The sequence below is a fragment of the Lepus europaeus genome, chromosome 16 (assembly GCF_033115175.1).
Source record: "Lepus europaeus isolate LE1 chromosome 16, mLepTim1.pri, whole genome shotgun sequence".
NCBI lineage: Eukaryota > Metazoa > Chordata > Mammalia > Lagomorpha > Leporidae > Lepus > Lepus europaeus.
The window spans coordinates 88,351,730-88,370,916 of NC_084842.1; the positions used below are offsets into that span (position 1 = coordinate 88,351,730).

General features: G+C 62.9%; 1 protein-coding gene across 2 annotated transcripts in view; it reads left to right on the top strand.

The window, feature by feature from the left end:
• The window catches only part of LOC133775271 (TBC1 domain family member 14), a 213,171-nt gene that overhangs the window by 159,408 nt on the left and 34,576 nt on the right, over window positions 1-19,187 (top strand). Inside the window, exons 1-5 of one of the 2 annotated variants that reach the window (XM_062213490.1) lie at window positions 7,139-7,230; window positions 14,083-14,201; window positions 15,838-15,920; window positions 17,177-17,294; window positions 18,757-18,863. In XM_062213490.1, the coding sequence (XP_062069474.1) occupies window positions 7,228-7,230; window positions 14,083-14,201; window positions 15,838-15,920; window positions 17,177-17,294; window positions 18,757-18,863 (430 nt within the window). In that variant the 5' untranslated portion in view covers window positions 7,139-7,227. Of the gene's footprint in view, window positions 1-7,138; window positions 7,231-14,082; window positions 14,202-15,837; window positions 15,921-17,176; window positions 17,295-18,756; window positions 18,864-19,187 lie in introns of those variants that run through there. The other variant, XM_062213486.1, reaches the window with a different exon arrangement.

The following is a 19,187-nucleotide window of genomic DNA, read 5'->3' on the forward strand; positions in this document are numbered from 1 at the left end:
AGCCCCGGTCCATCACTCTGTTACGGGCCTCTGGGGTGTTCCTGGGTCTCAGCTCGGATGCCACTTGTGCATGGCGTCTGGCCAGCCCTGGTCCATCACTCTGCTACGGGCCCCCGGGTGCTTTCTGCAGAGCTGTCCATCTTGAACGCTTGCCTGTTGCTTTGCTGCGTGGCCGCCTCTCATCCCCACTACAAGGGACATGGAGGAGAGCAAGGCCCAGGCCTGCGTGCCTGTTGGCTGCGTCATCGCCAGGCCTGCTTGCCTGTTGGCTGCGTCATCGCCAGGCCTGCTTGCCTGTTGGCTGCGTCATCGCCAGGCCTGCTTGCCTGTTGGCTGCGTCATCGCCAGGCCTGCTTGCCTGTTGGCTGCGTCATCGCCAGGGCTTGGGACAGTCCTTGCTTCAGCGGATGGGTCATCTGCGATTTACCAGGGTTGTAAGCAGATAAAGGAGTGTCAAAGCTTCGAAATCTACCACGTTGTAAACGGTTTCCTTATTTCTGGGACAACATGTGCGTTTGCCATGTCCTTACCGCTCTTCCACGACTGTCCCCGCGACTGTCTCCACGTGCGAAGCCGCCGTGTTTTGTGCAGTTACCTGGAGACTTAGGAGCCACACAACCACTCCTGGGCTGGGCGCCGAAGTGCCTCCTCCAGTGGCCGTCGGGTCCCTGTGAGGGCAGCTGGCCGGGGAGACGACGGGGGCTGCCGCGGCCATGATGCCGTCATGGGCAACCCTGCTGGACCTGGGAGGGTGGAGGCCGCCGTGTTAGAGATGAAACCAGCAGGAGAACCCCGCGTGCCGGTGCGGACGCCGGACCTGGGGGTGAGCTCCGGTTAACTCAGAAATGGGGGTCTGTGCACGTGCACTCAGACAGACGTGAAGCCCAGTGCCTGATGGAGGCAGGAGTGTGTCATCCTGCTTGCTTAGTAGAAGCCAGTCTGGCATCGCGGGATGTGCTGTGTGCTTGAGGCTTTGAAAGTGGAAGGATGGAAACCACTGCTGACGCAGCCTGCAGGTTGCAGCCTGCCCGGGAGCCAAGCGGTGTCTTGGCAGTCTGTCGCATCGAGGACAGAACACACAGTTAACGCCTTCTCTCCCACGGTAAGTTGGGCGTGCATGTGGACTCCTGTGCCAGCCCCAGGTGTGTGTGGCGCTGGGGTTGGGCTGGGGGTGAGGGTGCTGGCACAGTGTGTCGTCGTCTTCTAGCCGCAGACTTAGGTCACGGTGAACCCCGAGGCTGGTCAGCTCCCCCTCCCCACCTTAGGCTTCTCACCGTCCAGCATGTCGAGCACGCGGACCCGAGCTGTTTGCTGGTCCTCGAACCTTGCTTGCCTTTATCCCTGGGCAGAGCACTCTGGGTGCCTGCTGGGTGGGAGGAGGGAGGACAGATGGCTTCATGTGACGCCACACTGATCCACAAACGCTCGGGTGCCCCCGTGTGCCGTGCTCTGTATTAGCCCGTCGTTCCGTTGCTGGGAAAAATTTTGAGTCCAGACCTGGAGGCTGAAAGGCCAGGCTGGGAAGCTCCATTCTCTGGGCTCTGGCGAGGGCCTCGTGGCTACGGCACCCTGATGGGGGGTGTGCAGGGGAGGGAGCTTGTGGTGAGATGGGGAGCCAGAGGGTGGCGAGGGGCCGGTCTTACTTATTTATTTCTTCGAAAGGCAGAATGACGGAAAGCGAAGGGGAGAGATTTAGAGATCTTGCATATACTGGTTCACTCACCGAACGCCCACAATAGTCGGGGCTGAGCCAGGAGCCCGGGACCCCTCTGGGGTCTCCCATGTGGGTGGCAGGTGCCCAAGTACCTGGGCCTTCCCAGCTGCGTTAGCAGGTTGCTGGATCAGAGGCAGAGCAGCTGGGACTTGAGCCCAGATATATGGGATGCCACCTGAAGCCGCTGCACCACAACGCTTGTCCACGACAGGACGGTTTCTGACATTTTGAACATACTTCTTCATTTTGCCACTTTCCATTTCTGAAAAATGGAGCCACTTGAACGTAAGGTGCAGATAGCGTGATGTCTTGTTACTAAACACTTTAGCAACTGCCTCTGAAGAGTAAAGACGGGGGGGGGGGGGGAGGGCATTTGGCCCAGGAGACCACGCCCACATGGAAATACCTGGGTTAGCGCCCAGGAGACTACGCCCACATGGAAGTACCCGGGTTTGCTCCCAGGAGACCACGCCCACATGGCAGTACCCGGGTTAGCTCCCAGGAGACCACGCCCACATGGAAGTACCCGGGTTTGTTCCCAGGAGACCACGCCCACATGGAAGTACCCAGGTTAGCTCCCAGGAGACCACGCCCACATGGAAATACCTGGGTTAGTGCCCAGGAGACTACGCCCACATGGAAGTACCCGGGTTTGCTCCCAGGAGACCACGCCCACATGGAAGTACCCGGGTTTGCTCTTAGCAGAACACACCCACATGGAAGTACCCGGGTTTGTTCCCAGTAGACCACGCCCACATGGAAGTACCCAGGTTAGCTCCCAGGAGACCACGCCCACATGGAAATACCCGGGTTAGTGCCCAGGAGACCACGCCCACATGGAAGTACCCGGGTTTGCTCCCAGGAGACCACGCCCACATGGAAATACCTGGGTTAGTGCCCAGGAGACCACGCCCACATGGAAGTACCCGGGTTTGTTCCCAGTAGACCACGCCCACATGGAAGTACCCAGGTTAGCTCCCAGGAGACCACGCCCACATGGAAATACCTGGGTTAGTGCCCAGGAGACCACGCCCACATGGAAATACCTGGGTTAGTGCCCAGGAGACTACGCCCACATGGAAGTACCCGGGTTTGCTCCCAGGAGACCACGCCCACATGGAAGTACCCGGGTTTGCTCTTAGCAGAACACACCCACATGGAAGTACCTGGGTTAGCTCCCAGGAGACCACGCCCACATGGCAGTACCCGGGTTAGCTCCCAGTAGACCACACCCACATGGAAGTACCCAGGTTAGCTCCCAGGAGACCACACCCACATGGAAGTACCTGGGTTAGCTCCCAGGAGACCACACCCACATGGAAGTACCCGGGTTTGCTCCCAGGAGACCACGCCCACATGGAAGTACCCGGGTTTGTTCCCAGGAGACCATGCCCACATGGCAGTACCCGGGTTTGCTCCCAGGAGACCACGCCCACATGGCAGTACCCGGGTTAGCTCCCAGGAGACCACGCCCACATGGAAGTACCCAGGTTAGCTCCCAGGAGACCACGCCCACATGGAAGTACCCAGGTTTGCTCCCAGTAGACCACGCCCACATTGAAGTACCCGGGTTTGCTCCCAGGAGACCACGTCCACATGGAAGTACCCGGGTTAGCTCCCAGGAGACCACGCCCACATGGAAGTACCCGGGTTTGCTCCCAGGAGACCACGCCCACATTGAAGTACCCAGGTTTGCTCCCAGTAGACCACGCCCACATTGAAGTACCCAGGTTTGCTCCCAGTAGACCACGCCCACATGGAAGTACCCGGGTTAGCTCCCAGTAGACCACGCCCACATGGAAGTACCCGGGTTTGCTCCCAGGAGACCACGCCCACATGGCAGTACCCGGGTTTGCTCCCAGTAGACCACGCCCACATGGAAGTACCCAGGTTAGCTCCCAGTAGACCACGCCCACATGGCAGTACCCAGGTTAGCTCCCAGGAGACCACGCCCACATGGCAGTACCCAGGTTAGCGCCCAGGAGACTACGCCCACATGGCAGTACCCGGGTTTGCTCCCGGCTCTGGCTCCTGATCCGAGCCTCTTGCCAGGCAGACCCTAGGAGACAGCAGTGATGGCTCCTGGCTTCGGCCTGGCCCAGCAGCAGCCATCATGGGCATTTGGGGAGTGAACTGTGTGTCTCACTTTGTCTCTTCTCTCTCCGCCTCTCAAGTAATGGGAGGGGAGAGGAGTAAAGACATTGTCCTGCATAACCTGGGACTGTGACTGTGACCCCAGGCCTCGCACCAGGCGGGCAGCAGGTCCACCCTGCGTTGTGTGCCCCTGCACGCTCAGAACAGACCAGGTCCTCTGACCGTGACTCCAGACCTCGCGCCAGGCAGGCAGCTCCACCCTGTGTTGTGCACCTGTGCACCCTCAGAACAAACCAGGTGTTCTGACTGTGATCCCAGGCCTCGCGCCAGGCGGGCAGCAGGTCCACCCTGCGTTGTGTGCCCCTGCACGCTCAGAACAGACCAGGTCTTCTGACCGTGACTCCAGACCTCGCGCCAGGCAGGCAGCTCCACCCTGTGTTGTGCACCTGTGCACCCTCAGAACAAACCAGGTGTTCTGACTGTGATCCCAGGCCTCGCGCCAGGTGGGCAGCAGGTCCACCCTGTGTTGTGCGCCCCTAAATGCTCAGGACGGAGCAGGTGTTCTGACTGTGACCCCAGGCCTCGCGCCAGGCGGGCAGCAGGTCCACCCTGTGTTGTGCATCCCTAAACGCTCAGGACGGAGCAGGTGTTCTGACTGTGACCCCAGGCCTCGCGCCAGGCGGGCAGCAGGTCCACCCTGCGTTGTGCGTCCCTAAACGCTCAGGACGGAGCAGGTGTTCTGACTGTGACCCCAGGCCTTGCGCCAGGCGGGCAGCAGGTCCACCCTGCATTGTGCGCCCCTAAACGCTCAGGACGGAGCAGGGACTGTGACCCCAGGCCTCGCACCAGGCGGGCAGCAGATCTACCCTGTGTTGTGCACCCCTAAATGCTCAGGACGGAGCAGGGACTGTGACCCCAGGCCTCACACCAGGCGGGCAGCAGGTCCACCCTGCGTTGTGCGCCCCTAAACGCTCAGGACGGAGCAGGTGTTCTGACTGTGACCCCAGGCCTCGCACCAGGCGGGCAGCAGGTCCACCCTGCGTTGTGCGCCCCTAAACGCTCAGGACGGAGCAGGTGTTCTGACTTTGACCCCAGGCCTCGCACCAGGCGGGCAGCAGGTCCACCCTGCGTTGTGCGCCCCTAAACGCTCAGGATGGAGCAGGGACAGTGACCCCAGGCCTCACACCAGGCGGGCAGCAGGTCCACCCTGTGTTGTGCGCCCCTAAACGCTCAGGACGGAGCAGGTGTTCTGACTTTGACCCCAGGCCTCGCACCAGGCGGGCAGCAGGTCCACCCTGCGTTGTGCGCCCCTAAACGCTCAGGATGGAGCAGGGACAGTGACCCCAGGCCTCACACCAGGCGGGCAGCAGGTCCACCCTGTGTTGTGCGCCCCTAAACGCTCAGGACGGAGCAGGTGTTCTGACTTTGACCCCAGGCCTCGCACCAGGCGGGCAGCAGGTCCACCCTGCGTTGTGCGCCCCTAAACGCTCAGGACGGAGCAGGTGTTCTGCCTGTTCCTCACCTCTTCCTCATGGCTGGCACCTTTTGTTTTTTTAAAGTGATTTTGGGTCGCAGATTGAACACCGCACGAGACGAGTAGCAGGAGGGTAATACCAGAATGCAGGCGCAGCGTGGATCTGGGCTCGTGGCATAAAAACCAAACAAGTTAGAGTGAGCTTGCTGTCTGGGTTTCTGCAAACTCAGTAAAGCTCCGTTCCGGTTAGACATGAACCCGCAGGTCGGCTGTCACTCGACAGTGTCTAGTGCTCACCTAGCAGCCACGGCGCGGGGACAGCGCTCTGCAGACACGGGAGACACGCCAGCACCCCCTCTCCCAGCACCCCTTTCTGTCGTGGCTCTCAATTCCGGGAAGCTTTTCTTCCCAAGGCTTTCCCCGATCCTTTCTGCCTGAATCCACCTCTCCTCCCTCTTCTGTTGTTTGAAAATGGCTGATTCATGCGGGCGCTGGGCATGGAGTGGGCCTGCCCGCTCCCCCGTCCAGCTCCCTGCTAACGCACGCCCAGGGAGGCAGAGTGGTGGCCCAAGGGCTTGGGTCTCTGCACCCACGTGGGAGACCCGGAGGCGGCTCCTGGCTCCTGCCTGGTGAAGACGTGGCTGTACTGGGGAAGTGAACAGTGGAGGGAGGGCCTGTCCCTTTAAAAGCTTTTATTTATTTGAAGTAAAACTAATTTGCTTTCAAATAAATAAAAATATGGAAGAAAAGAAAGCCTCCATCCAGCTCTCAGTTTCTGAAGAGCCGGCTCTGTTGGGACAGGACGAGTTCGCGTGTGCTTGCTGCCTGGATGTGGTGCGTCCGCGGCTGTCACTGTGACCTAGTTCTGGAACGCCTTCCCAGCCGGGTTCTGGAGCATCCTTAGCCAGAACGGCCTCCGGTGCCGGGCAGCAGTCGGGCCACACTGCCGTCTCCGGGCGGGGACTTCTCTCTAGAGGTTTGCCTTTCTAAGTAGCTTCCCACCGACGGGATTTTTTTTTTTTTTTTAGGATGTATTTATTTATTTGAAAGAGTTAGAGGGAGAGACAGAGAGATCTGTGTTGGTTCACTCCCCAGATGGTGCCGTGGCCAGGGCCAGGCCAGGAGGCAGGAGCTCCACCTGCGTCATCCTGCCGGTGCAGGGGCCCGGCGTGTGGGCCGTCCTGCTCTCCCAGGCCATAGCAGAAGCGGAGCAGAGGGGACCTGGGCTGGGAATGCGTCCCTGGCTCTGGTGGAGGTCCCGGGTCCCAGATCGGCCGTCCGTGGGGGCCGCTGCGAGCTGCGCTGGGAGTCCGGCGTGGAACGTCCGCGGGGCCCTGGCCCGGCACAGCCTCCAGGGCGCAGGGCTGAGGGCCTCCTCCTGCTGTCGCCCCCAGAAGCTTCTCCGGACCCCGCGTGCGCCCCCCGGAAGCCGCCCGCAGCCTGATTTCTATTTGAGGGCGCAGCCACAGTGCGCGGGAGGAGAGCTGTCCGCCGTCGCCCAGCCTGCCCCGGGTCACCGCGGCCCCCTTCTGCGTGGACCCTTTCGGTGCCGCGCGTGGCCGGGGGTTGTCCTCCTGCAGGCTTCCCAGCGTGAGGTCTGCCCGGGGCCTAGGGACTCCTGTGGCCGGGGCGGGACCCCCACTTGGCAGGCCCTGGAGAGCCTGGACGCCCCGGACGCCGGAGCGCGGACCTGAGTCCGAGCCGCCGGGCAGGGCCGGAGCGCGGTGTGTGGGTCTGAGCTGCCGCCAGGCCCGACGCATCGAGGCCGAGGGCGCGGATCGGCTGCGCTGCATCTGCGCGCAGCTGAGCGGCCTGCCGGCCCGCCCCGCCCGCGCGGTCTGCGGAGCCACCGCGCCTGCCCCGCCGCGGTCGGCGCAGGGAGGAGTAGGGCGGCCTCCGCGGGACATGGAGCCGCCGGCTGCGCGCCCCTGAGGCCCCGGCGTTCATGGTGAGTCCGCGGCGGCGGCCCGAGCGCGGGCATCCCCCGCCGGTGTCTTCAGGGGCCCGGTGGTGCGCGCCCCTCCCAGGCCTCCTTTGTGTCCCAGTGCGGGGCGGGATTGCGAGACCCCGGCCTCACGCCAGCTTGCGCTTGTGTCCTGTGTCCAGGGCCGGGTCAGCCCGGGCCGCGAGCCCTCCTGGAGGCCAGAGCGGCCTTGCCGGCTCTGCGGCCACAGCCCTGTAGAGACGGGACGGCACCTGCCGGCGCCCGGTGCGCTGGCCAGGCTGCGGCAGCCTGCGTTGGAGGCCGGCTGCAGGCTCGCCGCCGGGCATGCCAATTCTGGGTGCCTGGGAGGGAGGTGACCACCGGGAACTGCTTCCCCGGCGGCCGGCGGTGCTGTCTGGAAGACTCCAGCCGGAGGGGGCCCTGGGCGTTCCCGGGGCTTTGCTGTGGCGCGCTCAGGCCTCCGTGGGCACCAGGACAGTCTTTGGCAAGCCGCAACGTCGGTGGCACCTGAGCAGGCCACCCCTCCCCACACAAATGCTCCCCTTCCAGACAGTTGTCTGTTAGATGGCAAAGTGTGGAGCCAGCCATGGTTGGAGCATCACAGCTCCTCCGAGCAGGCCTGCCGGAGCGAGTGTTCGAAGGGTCAGGGCCCGGCACCTGCCGCGGCTCCCTGTCGGGGGCGCGTTCATTCCTACTGTGTCGTCCTCACGTCTCACAGCTGGGACTCAGGTCTGGAAGGCTGAAGAGGGCACCCGCGGGGGGCTGGCGGGGACAGACCCAGGCCCGCTGCCGGCTGGACCTGAGCCGCCAGTGTCTCAGGTCCACGTGGAGAGCCTGCCCGTGTTGGTGGCTTTACCCCTGCCTGCCTCCTAATCCTCAGGGTTGTTTGTCTATTATTATTATTGAGGGGGGTACCTGCCGTCTGCTGGCTCCTTCTCCAGGTGCGGGCATCGGCTGGGGGCTGGGCTGGGCCAGAGCCGAGAGCTCACTCTGGGTCTCCCGTGGGTGCAGGCACCCAGCTACCTGGGCTGTTACCCGCTGCCTCTTAGGGTGTCCATTTGGAAGCTGCAATGGGAGCAGAGCCTTGGACCCGTGCACTGTGCTGTGGGACGTCAGTGTCCCAAACCAGCGCCTCTAACCCTGGAGCAGACGCCTGCTTGTTTTCCCTTCCCCCCGAGAGCCAGACAGAGCTTCTGTCGGCTGCTCTGCCAGGCTGCTCCCCAAGCGCCCACGATGGCCGGGACGGGGTCAGGCAGGGACCCAGCTACCACAGCCATCACTCGCTGCCTCCCAGGGTCTGCAGTCCAGCTGGAGTTGGGGGCTGGATCTGGGCGTGGAGTCCAGGCCCTGCGGCTTGGGCTGCAGGCGTCTTAGCCCACCCCCGAGCTATTTGCGAAAGCTAACATTGCTACTGAGGGCGCTGGCGTCAGACTTGAGCAGACTCTGTCTGGTGACCCTTTCTCGTCCCAGCCCAAGTAGATTTCCAGGGAGTCGGGGCCTCTGCTGGCCGGATCACCCCTGATTGAAGGCCACTTCCGAGTGGCGGTGCCGAGGCCTCCTGTCTTTGCACCAGGACTGAATGCCCATTGTTTGAGAAGCCTGATCACTCCCTGTCTCTCCTGAAACAGATCTGCTGGGGCAGGCCTCTTTTCCCTGCCTTCTGAGCCGATGGTTTTGAACCTGAGGAGTGTGCTGCCGTCTCCTTGCCCTCGGCCCTGCGATGGGGCCACGGCAGTGGACGCCCCGTACCCGTCTCTCTTCCGGCTCCTCCTCCCCCTGGGCTCGTGGCGGCCAGCTCAGCTGGATATTGAGACCCGCAAGTCCAGTCAGAGCTTCCGCTTGGCATCGCTCTCACTTAGAGTGCTGGTGCTGACCCGTGGTCAGCTGCCCTGGTGCGGCCAGAGTGCTCGGCCTCGTGGCCTCTTGCCCAGGGTTTACCTGTCTCTGTGCCGGTGGCGCCCTTTGTGAGAGGCTTTCCCGGATGCTGCCTGGGCAAGCACCGTGTGTGTCCCCGAGCCCTGGCTCCTGCCTCTGCTGAGAGACCCGGAGGGCTGGGGCCGACGTATCTCGTGGTCCCTCCCCGAGTGAGCTTCCTCCCCTCTTCTTTGTGCCTGGTGTGTGCGCTTTGCTTCGGGCGCCGAGGCTGTGCCCAGGTACCCTGGCTCCTGCTTTTGCTCCCCCTGAGCCTTCTCTGGGTGGTCAGCAGCCTGGCCCTGGTTAGCTGTGGGTTTCTGTTGGTATGCTGGCTTGGTGTGGCCTTTGCCGGCACTGTTCTTTGTAAACTGCTCGGGCAGGGACTTTGACCGGCTGTGTGTCTAAAGCGGTGACTGGCAAACTGTGAAATGACACCCGTTACGCCGTCTGAGCCCCAGTGTGCAGCCTGGAACAGCCTCTCCTCGTGGTGCGCTCCAGTGTTGTGTTTGTCTCGTCACACTGTCGCGAGCACGTAAGCTGGTGTGCGACTAGCACTTCAGAGAATCTGGTTCTGCGTCCGCCTGCAGGGCCGTGCGTCGGCGATCGGCTGCTGCGGTCTGAGTTGGACTGCGGTGGAGGCGGTGCCCATGGGGCTTGGCGGCCGGCTGCTGTGGGCGTGTCGTCTCGCTGAACCCCACGCTGGTCTTAGCGAGTGTAGGGACCTGAGGCTGGAGACAGCAGGAGCTCTCGGACTCTGCTTCCACAGCCTGGGCCTTGCCTCGTCACGTGCTGATCCCGTGCTGGTCAGGCACGGCCGACCGCTGTTCCGTACCCGCACCCAGCCCGGGAGCGAGGGCTCACTCCTCTCCCTTGGTTCCAAAGGTGGGTGGCCGGCGTGGACGTGAGCTCCTGTAGGTCCCTGCGGCAGAGCCGGATTCCGGGCAGGACCTGTAGCCGTCTCCACGCGGGGCTGGGGGAGGCTTTGCTTGGCGTTTCCGGTACGGCCAAGCCGGGCCTCCTGCGACTTCTTCTTCTAGCCATGCAGTGCTCTGTGGGACTGGAACACAGGTTCGTTACAAAATAGTTTTTGTGGCCGGTGCCGTGGCTTAACAGGCTAATCCTCCGCCTTGCGGTGCCGGCACACCAGGTTCTAGTCTCGGTTGGGGTGTTGCATTCTGTCCCGGTTGCCCCTCTTCCAGGCCAGCTCTCTGCTGTGGCCAGGGAGTGCGGTGGAGGATGGCCCAAGTGCTTAGGCCCTGCACCCCATGGGAGACCAGGAGAAGCACCTGGCTCCTGCCTTCGGATCAGCGCGATGCGCCAGCCGCAGTGGCCATTGGAGGAAAAAGGAAGACCTTCCTCTCTGTCTCTCTCTCTCACTATCCACTCTGCCTGTCAAAAACAAAACAAAAAACAAACAAACAAACAAAATAGTTTTTGCTCATTTGGAAGCCGGAGGACAGATTTTCCATCGGCTGGCTCCCTCTGCAAAAGCCAGAGCTGGGCCTGGCCGAGGCCGGGGGTCAGAGCTTGGTCTCGGCCTCCGCCTGTGCGGCAGGGTCACAGGTCACAGGTGCTTGCGCTGCCTCCTGGGTGCACCTGGGTGGCAGGGAGCAGAGCGGGACTCCGGCCCAGGTGCTGCCGTGTGGGGCGCAGGCAGGCACCCCGATCCCCGAGGACGAACGCCCGCCCCCCGAGCGGGAGTGGCTCTGCTCGCTGACTCGGCACACTTCATCTGTCAGGGTCTGCAGCTCTGCTTGCACTGAGCGGGGACGACGCAGGCACTCCGTTCTTTCTTCACGTGGCTTCTGCGAATGCTGTGGGCGCAGAAGCAAATGCCCGGCCTCCGATCCGGCCTCCTCGCTCGCCCGCGCGGCTGTGGTTGGCCCTGCGGCCGTCACAGAGTGACGCGTGACCTCAGCCGCAGAGAGAGGCTCTGATGGGAGAGGCTGGTTGGAGGCGCTCGCCCGGCTGCCTCCTGCTTTCGGTGCCTCTGCCGGCTGTGGACCGTGCAGGGCTCCCGGTTGCTGTGTGGCACTGGAGCGGTTTTCCTGGCTCACGCTGCTGCTTCCAGTCTGGTGGGGGAGCGAGGCCGTGGTGTGCACCACCCAGCGCCCCTGCGCCGAGAGTGCCGGCTTTACGGGCGTCTGGCCATCCTTGGCAGCCGCCTCCGGGCTGGGTTGGCCATCCTGCAGCTGTGGGAGCGAGGCTCAGGGATTCCACGTAAGGACCTTGCCCAAGGTCGCGGCTCATCATTGACCTGAATTTGCTCGTGGCCTGTCTGGTCCGAGAGGCCACACCTAACCCTTGTAGGACTGGACCTTTTCCTTCAAACCCTCATGCCTGAACACGGGTGAAAGGGCTGGGCCCGCTCAGAGTGGCAGAGTGGAGGGGCTCCTGCAGGCCCGGCCCCTGCTGCCTTGCCTTGGGCAAGGCACTTCCCTTTGAGCCCGGGTTACCCTGCCTGTGGAAGGGTGTGCGTGAGGCGCGTCGGGATTCTGGGCCGGCTCCGTTTGGGCCCAGCGTCTTTGTTCTGGACCCGTGACTTGCTGCACAGGCCTGGCAGACGGGGAGCACCTGGGCTGTGTCCTGGTTCTCGGCGCAGTGCAGCCTGCCTCGGGATCGTTCCCTGTGGCATGCAGGCCGGTGCCGGGGGCGGTGTCTGTGCTCGGCTGTCGGAGGCCGTGAACCCGTGAGCCTGTTTTCTCCCCGCACACCTGCGTCTTGGTGCACTGCCTTCTCGCAGCCTTGGGTCTTGAGGAAATCGCTTGTTCTCTTTAGAGGCCTCTGTAGGCCTGTCTGGGTGAGAGCATGGTTGCCTGCCAGGGGGTTTTACAGTAGCACCCGGTGGCCGCCACCACGTGGCAGGGCCCCTCCCGTTGCCTGGAGTGGCTGCTGCAGCCCAGGTTCATCCCGCCTTTGCCTGTCTTCCCCACCACATGGTCCTGCAAGCCTTGTCTGTGTTCCCGTATAGAAAGCACTGCTGTTTGGTTTTGCAGAGAGCTGAGGCAAAACGGGGCCCCGATCCAGGCCACACACGGGAGCTAAGGGCGTCCTGAGCCTGCCCCTCGTCACACACGGGAGCTAAGGGCGCCCTGAGCCTGCCCCTCGTCACACACGGGGCCCCGATCCAGGCCACACATGGGAGCTAAGGGCGTCCTGAACCTGCCCCTCGTCACACGGGGCCCAGATCCAGGCCACACATGGGAGCTAAGGGCGTCCTGAACCTGCCCCTCGTCACACGGGGCCCAGATCCAGGCCACACACGGGAGCTAAGGGCGCCCTGAGCCTGCCCCTCGTCACACACGGGGCCCCGATCCAGGCCACACATGGGAGCTAAGGGCGCCCTGTACCTGCCCCTCGTCACACGGGGCCCAGATCCAGGCCACACACGGGAGCTAAGGGCGCCCTGTACCTGCCCCTCGTAACACACGGGGCCCCGATCCAGGCCACACACGGGAGCTAAGGGCGCCCTGTACCTGCCCCTCGTCACACACGGGGCCCCGATCCAGGCCACACACGGGAGCTAAGGGCGCCCTGTACCTGCCCCTCGTCACACACGGGGCCCCGATCCTGGCCACACGTTGGAGTCCGGATCCAGGTCACGCCGAGTGTCCTGATCTGGGTCAGGACTGAGCACATGCTAGCCCTGCCCCTGGGCACACAGGAGCCAGGGACACACACTGCCCTACCCCTGGGCACACGGGAGCCAGGACACACACTGCCCTGCCCCTGGGCACACAGGGAGCCAGGGACACACACTGCCCTGCCCCTGGGCACACAGGGAGCCAGGGACACACACTGCCCTGCCCCTGGTCACACAGGAGCCAGGGACACACACTGCCCTGCCCCGGTCACACAGGAGCCAGGACACACACTGCCCTGCCCTGGTCACACAGGAGCCAGGGACACACACTGCCCTGCCCTGGTCACACAGGAGCCAGGGACACACACTGCCCTGCCCCGGTCACACAGGAGCCAGGGACACACACTGCCCTACCCCTGGGCACACAGGAGCCAGGGACACACACTGCCCTGCCCTGGTCACACAGGAGCCAGGGACACACACTGCCCTGCCCCGGTCACACAGGAGCCAGGACATACACTGCCCTGCCCCGGTCACACAGGAGCCAGGGACACACACTGCCCTACCCCTGGTCACACAGGAGCCAGGGACACACACTGCCCTGCCCCGGTCACACAGGAGCCAGGACACACACTGCCCTTTCCTGGTCACACATGAGCCAGGACACACACTGCCCTGCCCCGGTCACACAGGAGCCAGGACACACACTGCCCTTTCCTGGTCACACATGAGCCAGGACACACACTGCCCTGCCCCGGTCACACAGGAGCCAGGACACACACTGCCCTGCCCCTGGGCACACAGGAGCAGGGACACACACTGCCCTGCCCCGGTCACACAGGAGCCAGGGACACTTCACTCTGATCCTGGTTGCACAGAGATGTAAGGGTCACACGTTGTTTTAGGAGCGCCAGCCGCCTGGCTGTCCTGGCCCTGTGGAATGCGTCTCACAGGTGTGACAGCTTTGGTGGCTGTGTTGTGGGACCAGCCGGTGACCAGGTGGGTATGGAGGGGGCCCTGACGTCCCCATGTAGAGATACTTACGTGACAGTGTGCAGTGGTGGCCTCCCGGTGGCCGTCACGGTGGTCAGTTAACTGGGGCGTGGTCAGAACAGCGCACCTTTACGCAGGACGAGGATGGGAGAGCGGAGACAGTGTTTGTGGGTTCTTGCGGGGCCGCTCTGATGCGCATTCCCACGCACAGCCCTCTGCACAGGAGGGACCCGTGTTCCTTCTGAGTGGCGGGGGGATGTTCGCTGTGTCGTGGACTTAAATTGTGAAACAGCTCTTGCTGTGGAAGGACCTTGTGGTGCCAGAATTGGCCGAGCCCCGAGTTACGCCTGGTTTCTTGGTCCTAGGAATATGAAGACAAGGCTGGAAGACCTAGCAGGCCGCCCTCCCCAAAGCAGAATGTGAGGAAGAACCTTGACTTTGAGCCACTCTCCACCACCGCGCTCATCCTGGAAGACAGACCAGCGTGAGTCCCGGCAGAGCCCTGGCGGCAAGGGCAGGGCGTGCCGAGCCTGGGGGCAGTCAGCCACCTCCCGTTCCCCGTTCCCTGTGTTCCGCGGTGGGGTTAGATGGCCAGCTTGGAACACTGTGCCCTATCTAGCGCGGAAGCTCTGACCAGGGTTTTCCACTCGGGCTTGGCCCCTGTAAGCTAGCGCCGGAGGCCGCCTAGGTGACTCCTGCAGGGGAGGGCAGCTCGCCGCTCCTGGCGACGCTGGAACCGGTTCTCCGAGGTGGGGTCGAGCTGGTGCCCTGGAGGCCCACACTGAGCAGGCTGTGGGGAGCTGACGCGGGGCCCCACGTCTCTCTGGACTTGTGCGACGAGGGGGTCCCGTCTGGTGACCCTGGTGGAGGAGGGAGACTGCTCCCTCGCCCCCGTTCACAGCTTGCCCGTGTCCGATGTTGAGCTTCTGTCGAAAGCTGGTTTGGAGACGGGCAGGAAGACGGGGGCCGACAGCCAGCGGCTGCTTACGCTCGGCCGTCCTTGCCGTCCCTGAAATTAGCACTGGTGGGGCAAATGGAGCCAGTGGTCCGGGGAGGAACTCTGTCTCCTGCAGCTTCTGGGCCCTTGGAACCGTGTAGGGGAGCGAATTCCCGAAGCGGGGTGCTGAAGAGCGAGGTGGAGCCTGTGGGCGACGGGCCCGGCTGCAGCAGGGCGCCGTGGCTCCCGGCATCCCACAGCGCAGACACCGTTGCCTGAGGGGCCACAGGCTGTGGGATTCCGCCCCTTCCCGTTAATTCCCACACTTCTGAAAGAACATCCGCTCTATTATTATTTTAAAGGTTGATTTATTTATTTGAAAGGCAGAGTTACAGAGAGGCAGAGGCAGAGAGAGAGACAGAGAGATATCTTCCATCCTCTGGTTCACTCCCCAAATGGCCACCAACAGCTGGAGCTGCACTGATCCAAAGCCAGGAGCCAGGAGCTTCTTCCGGGTCTCCCATGCTGCTCCCATGTGGGTGCAGGGGCCCAAGCACTTGGGCCATCTTCTGCTGCTTTCCCAGACCACAGCAGAGAGCCAGATTGGAAGTGGAGCAGCTGAGATTCAAACTGGCGCCCATATGGGATGCCAGCACTGTAGGCAGTGGGTGGCTTCACCTGCTATGCCACAGCGCCACAGCACTGGCCCCTCTATTATTATTATTTTTAATGGGATTTGAAGGTGCATGCCATTTTAAAGATGCTATATATTTAAAAAAAAAAATGCTAAGACAGACTCCATCGCTAGCATGGAACTTGTGCCTGGGAGACGCCCCTGTGTCTGTGTTGCAGTATGCGCTGTCGGGCGCCCTGCCTCCGGCTGGCTGAGGACCCTTGGCAGTCATGCCCTGTGGTCAGAGCAGAGTCTGACGGAAAAACACCCAAAGGCCATTTCCCTGTTGCAACTGAACCACTGTTGTAATTCACTTGTTTTACAAAATGTGTTTGTTTTCCTTTTGTAAGAAAATACCTTGGACAGAGCTATGTGATGTTACAGAAATCTAGTTTTTGATCTGTCGGCTTTACGTTGGTTAGTAACAGTGCTTTAGGTTTTTTTCCTTTTTCCTTCAGTGACTTTAGTTAAATATTTATAATGGTGAAAGCTCGTTTGTTTCCTTTCCAGAAACCTCCCCGCGAAGCCTGCTGAGGAGGCGCAGAAGCACCGGCAGCAGTACGAAGCCATGGTGGTTCAGGCCAAGAAGCGAGGTAACCGCGCGGGCACGGCCGGCCACGGGGCCGCACGAGCTCCCGGCTCCCGGCTCCCGGGTGTTGCTCCCTCGCCCTGTGCAGCCCGGACCCCAGCTGAATGAGCGTGGGGATGTTCTGGCATTGGGGACTTCCCGTCGAGCGTGCGTGTTTCTGCTGCCCATTTCTGTGCGTTCTTACGCAGGGTAGCTCTCTGACCGTAGATGGAGACGGAGGCTGGCTCAGCTGGACTAGCAGGCCAGGGGAGCTCACGGTGCTGGGTGCACGTTTGGTCCTATAGCAGGGGGTGTGGTTGGTTCGGTAGAATCTCTTGGACAGCCGAAGACCTCCACGATTTAGAATATTTTAACGGTGACTCCGACAGAGTGTGTGTGCATACAGTGCGACGTGGCCGCAGGAAGGGCACGCTGACAGACGCCACGACAGGGGCGGGCCTTCAAGACATCGTGCTGAGTGACAGGAGCCGGCCTCCGAGGGACAGGCGCTCGGACGCGGTCCCTGGGGTTGTCAGACCCATCGAGGCGGCGAGTGGGGTGGTGGCTGCTTGGGGAGCTGGAGAAGTCCTGGAGGTGACGGGGCCGTGGTCGCACGCCCGTGTGACTCTGCTATGGTAGTAAAATGGTAAATCTTAGCGTACGTTCTGCCACCATTTAACAGAGCACAGCCACCCCGGCACCCGTGGGCACTGGGCCCAGGGCATCTCCTGCCACCTTGCGGACTGGAATCCGCGGGCACCGCCCCCTCCGTTTGCCTCTCGCCACACATGCCCTCTGGTGTGGTCAGGCCTCCAGAATGCCGTGTGCATGCTGGGTAGACAGTGGCTACGTCGTCGTGGTCAGGGAATACTGAGGAAGAGACGTGTGCCGTAGGGATGCAGGGTGTGGTGGTGAGCACGGCGTCCACACCGACGGGGCGTGTCTTAGGGTGGCTTTTGTCCGTTGAGGGTGTCGCCCAGGCTCTCAGACAGCAGAGGGCTTCCTTTCGGAAGGGGGTTCGAGGGTGTGTCCACTGGGTGGTCCTCTCCTGGGTTTGCCCGTTTTGTATTCAGGGCGTTGTGTCTTCCTGTGCGTGTCGCACTTCCAAAGCTTACCAAAGGACGGGCGAGATGCCGGAGCGTCCCGACATCCGTGGGCTGGGGAGTCAGCGCGGGAGCGACAGCTGCTCCACGCGCGCGCCCTGTGGCGGTCTCTGCGCCTGGCCTGCACGTGGTGGACGCCGGGTAACAGGTGTTTCCTGGTCTCTGCTGGTGATTTCAGAGCTGAAGGAGGCCCAGCGGAGGAAGAAGCAGCTGGAGGAGAGATGCAGAGTGGAGGAGAGCATTGGGAACGCCGTGCTCACCTGGAACAACGAGGTCCTGCCCAACTGGGAAACCATGTGAGGTTTGACCGCGGCGCCACCATCTGCTCTCCCTGCCCCACCCGCGCCAGGCTCAGATGTCAGGACTTCCTGTGACTCTCAGCATAGAATCCGAACTTCTGACCCTACCGGCAGAGGTGGCCTGCCCTCCCTCTGCCCCCTAGGGAGCCCCCAGTAGCTGCTGCCCCCTCCCAGCCCCAGGGCCTTGGTGTGCACCACGCCCTGTGCCTACAGCGCTTGTGCCCGCACCTCCTCTCACAGCAAACTTCTGCTTGTTCTTCAAGGCTCCGCTTCCCTCAGGAAGAGATCCTCTGGGTGAGCCCCCCACCCCCGTTGTCGGGGTGGAAACCAGCTCTACTCCGACAGCGCCCCCCGGAGTCAGCACCGAGCGTGCACCCAGCGGAGCCCGGCGGTGGCCCGCATCCGGGGCTCTCTTTTTCTGCCCGCGTGTTGGCATGGATGGGGCCCGTGTCGGCGCAGCCGCACCGTGCCTGTGCACAGAGGCGGGTGGGGAGCTTGGAGGCCACGGCCCCGCTGCTCTCATCCTGCGTGTTGGCGTGCTGGGGCTCCCCTGCGATACCACGGGCGTCGTTACTGTCCCTCTGGGGGCCGGGCATCCCCGCCGGGGTCTCCACCAGGAAAGTGCGCCGTTCTCAGAGCCTGCTTCTTCCAGGCGGCATCCCTAAAAGGCCTGGTGCTCCCGGGATCTGCTTCAGAGTACAGGCTCTGAGGCCTTGGCTGTGTCCCGCCTGTTGGTGGAGCCCGTCCCTGGTTCACCCTATACTGTCCTGGGCCCGCCAGCTGCCATCGGGCGTGTGTGACCGTGCCAGGCAGCATGCCACAGGCTTTGGTACGGCGTCTCATGTTGCCCTCACAGCTGTCCTGGGGCGGGGGCCTCCTCACGGGTCTCAGGGTGTGCAGGTTCCGAGAGCACTAGCTACAGGTGGCATAGGCAGGAGTGCAGCCGAGAGCCCGTGCTGCCCTGCTGTGTGGCGTCCAGAAGCCCCAGGGGAGCCTGGGCCACTGCACGCATCCCGTCTCCAGGCCGGGCGTGCTCCCCTCCCGGTGAGGTCCCGTCTGCAGTGGAGTTGGGCAGCTCTGACCTGTGTGCGGTGGCGTAGCGGCCACTTGCACAGCCCGCGGGAGGCCAGGCCGTGTCTTGCTCTGCCCAGCCAGTCCTTGCCACCCTCTTGTGCTCAGGCTGTCGCCGGCCCTTCAGAGCCCTGGTCCGGGAGGGCGCTGCGCCCTCTGCTTTGTGTGGCTCCCTGTGTACTGTTCTCTGCCCGTCACAGTCATTGCCGGGGGAAGGCGACGGTGCATCCGGTCTCCCCGGAGCCCTGGGCTGCACACCGCACGGGGCTGAGGTTGGGACTCACACAGCCGTGTCCCTGGCTCCTGGGCCTTGGGGCCAGGCCCACGGACAGCCAGGTCCTCCTCGTGCAGAGCAGAGCCGTGGGCTCACGCCTCCGTCTTTGTCCAGGTGGTGCTCCAGGAAGGTTCGGGATCTGTGGTGGCAGGGAATCCCTCCGAGTGTGCGAGGCAAGGTCTGGAGCTTAGCCATCGGCAACGAGTTAAACATCACCCACGGTGAGTGGCCTGCGCGAGCCCAGGCTCGGGGTACGCCCCTGGGTCTTGGGGCTTCTTCTGTCCCTTTCGAGGGCCCTGGTAGCAGGGTCCTGCAGGAGAGAGGGCAGCTGGGAGGCCTGGGCTCAGTCTCCTGAGCAGGTGCCCCGGGCAGAGGGGAGGGGAGGTGCGCCTGGGGACGCACGCGGCTCACGCACCCGGGATGGGGACGCGGAAGTGGAGGGGCGGGAGCTGCTCTTTGTCTGGAGCTGCTTGTGCTTGGGGAACCTGCTGGTTGCTTGGGGGTTTTTTTTTAGGCACCGCAGAGGGGTCAGTGTACTGTACCAG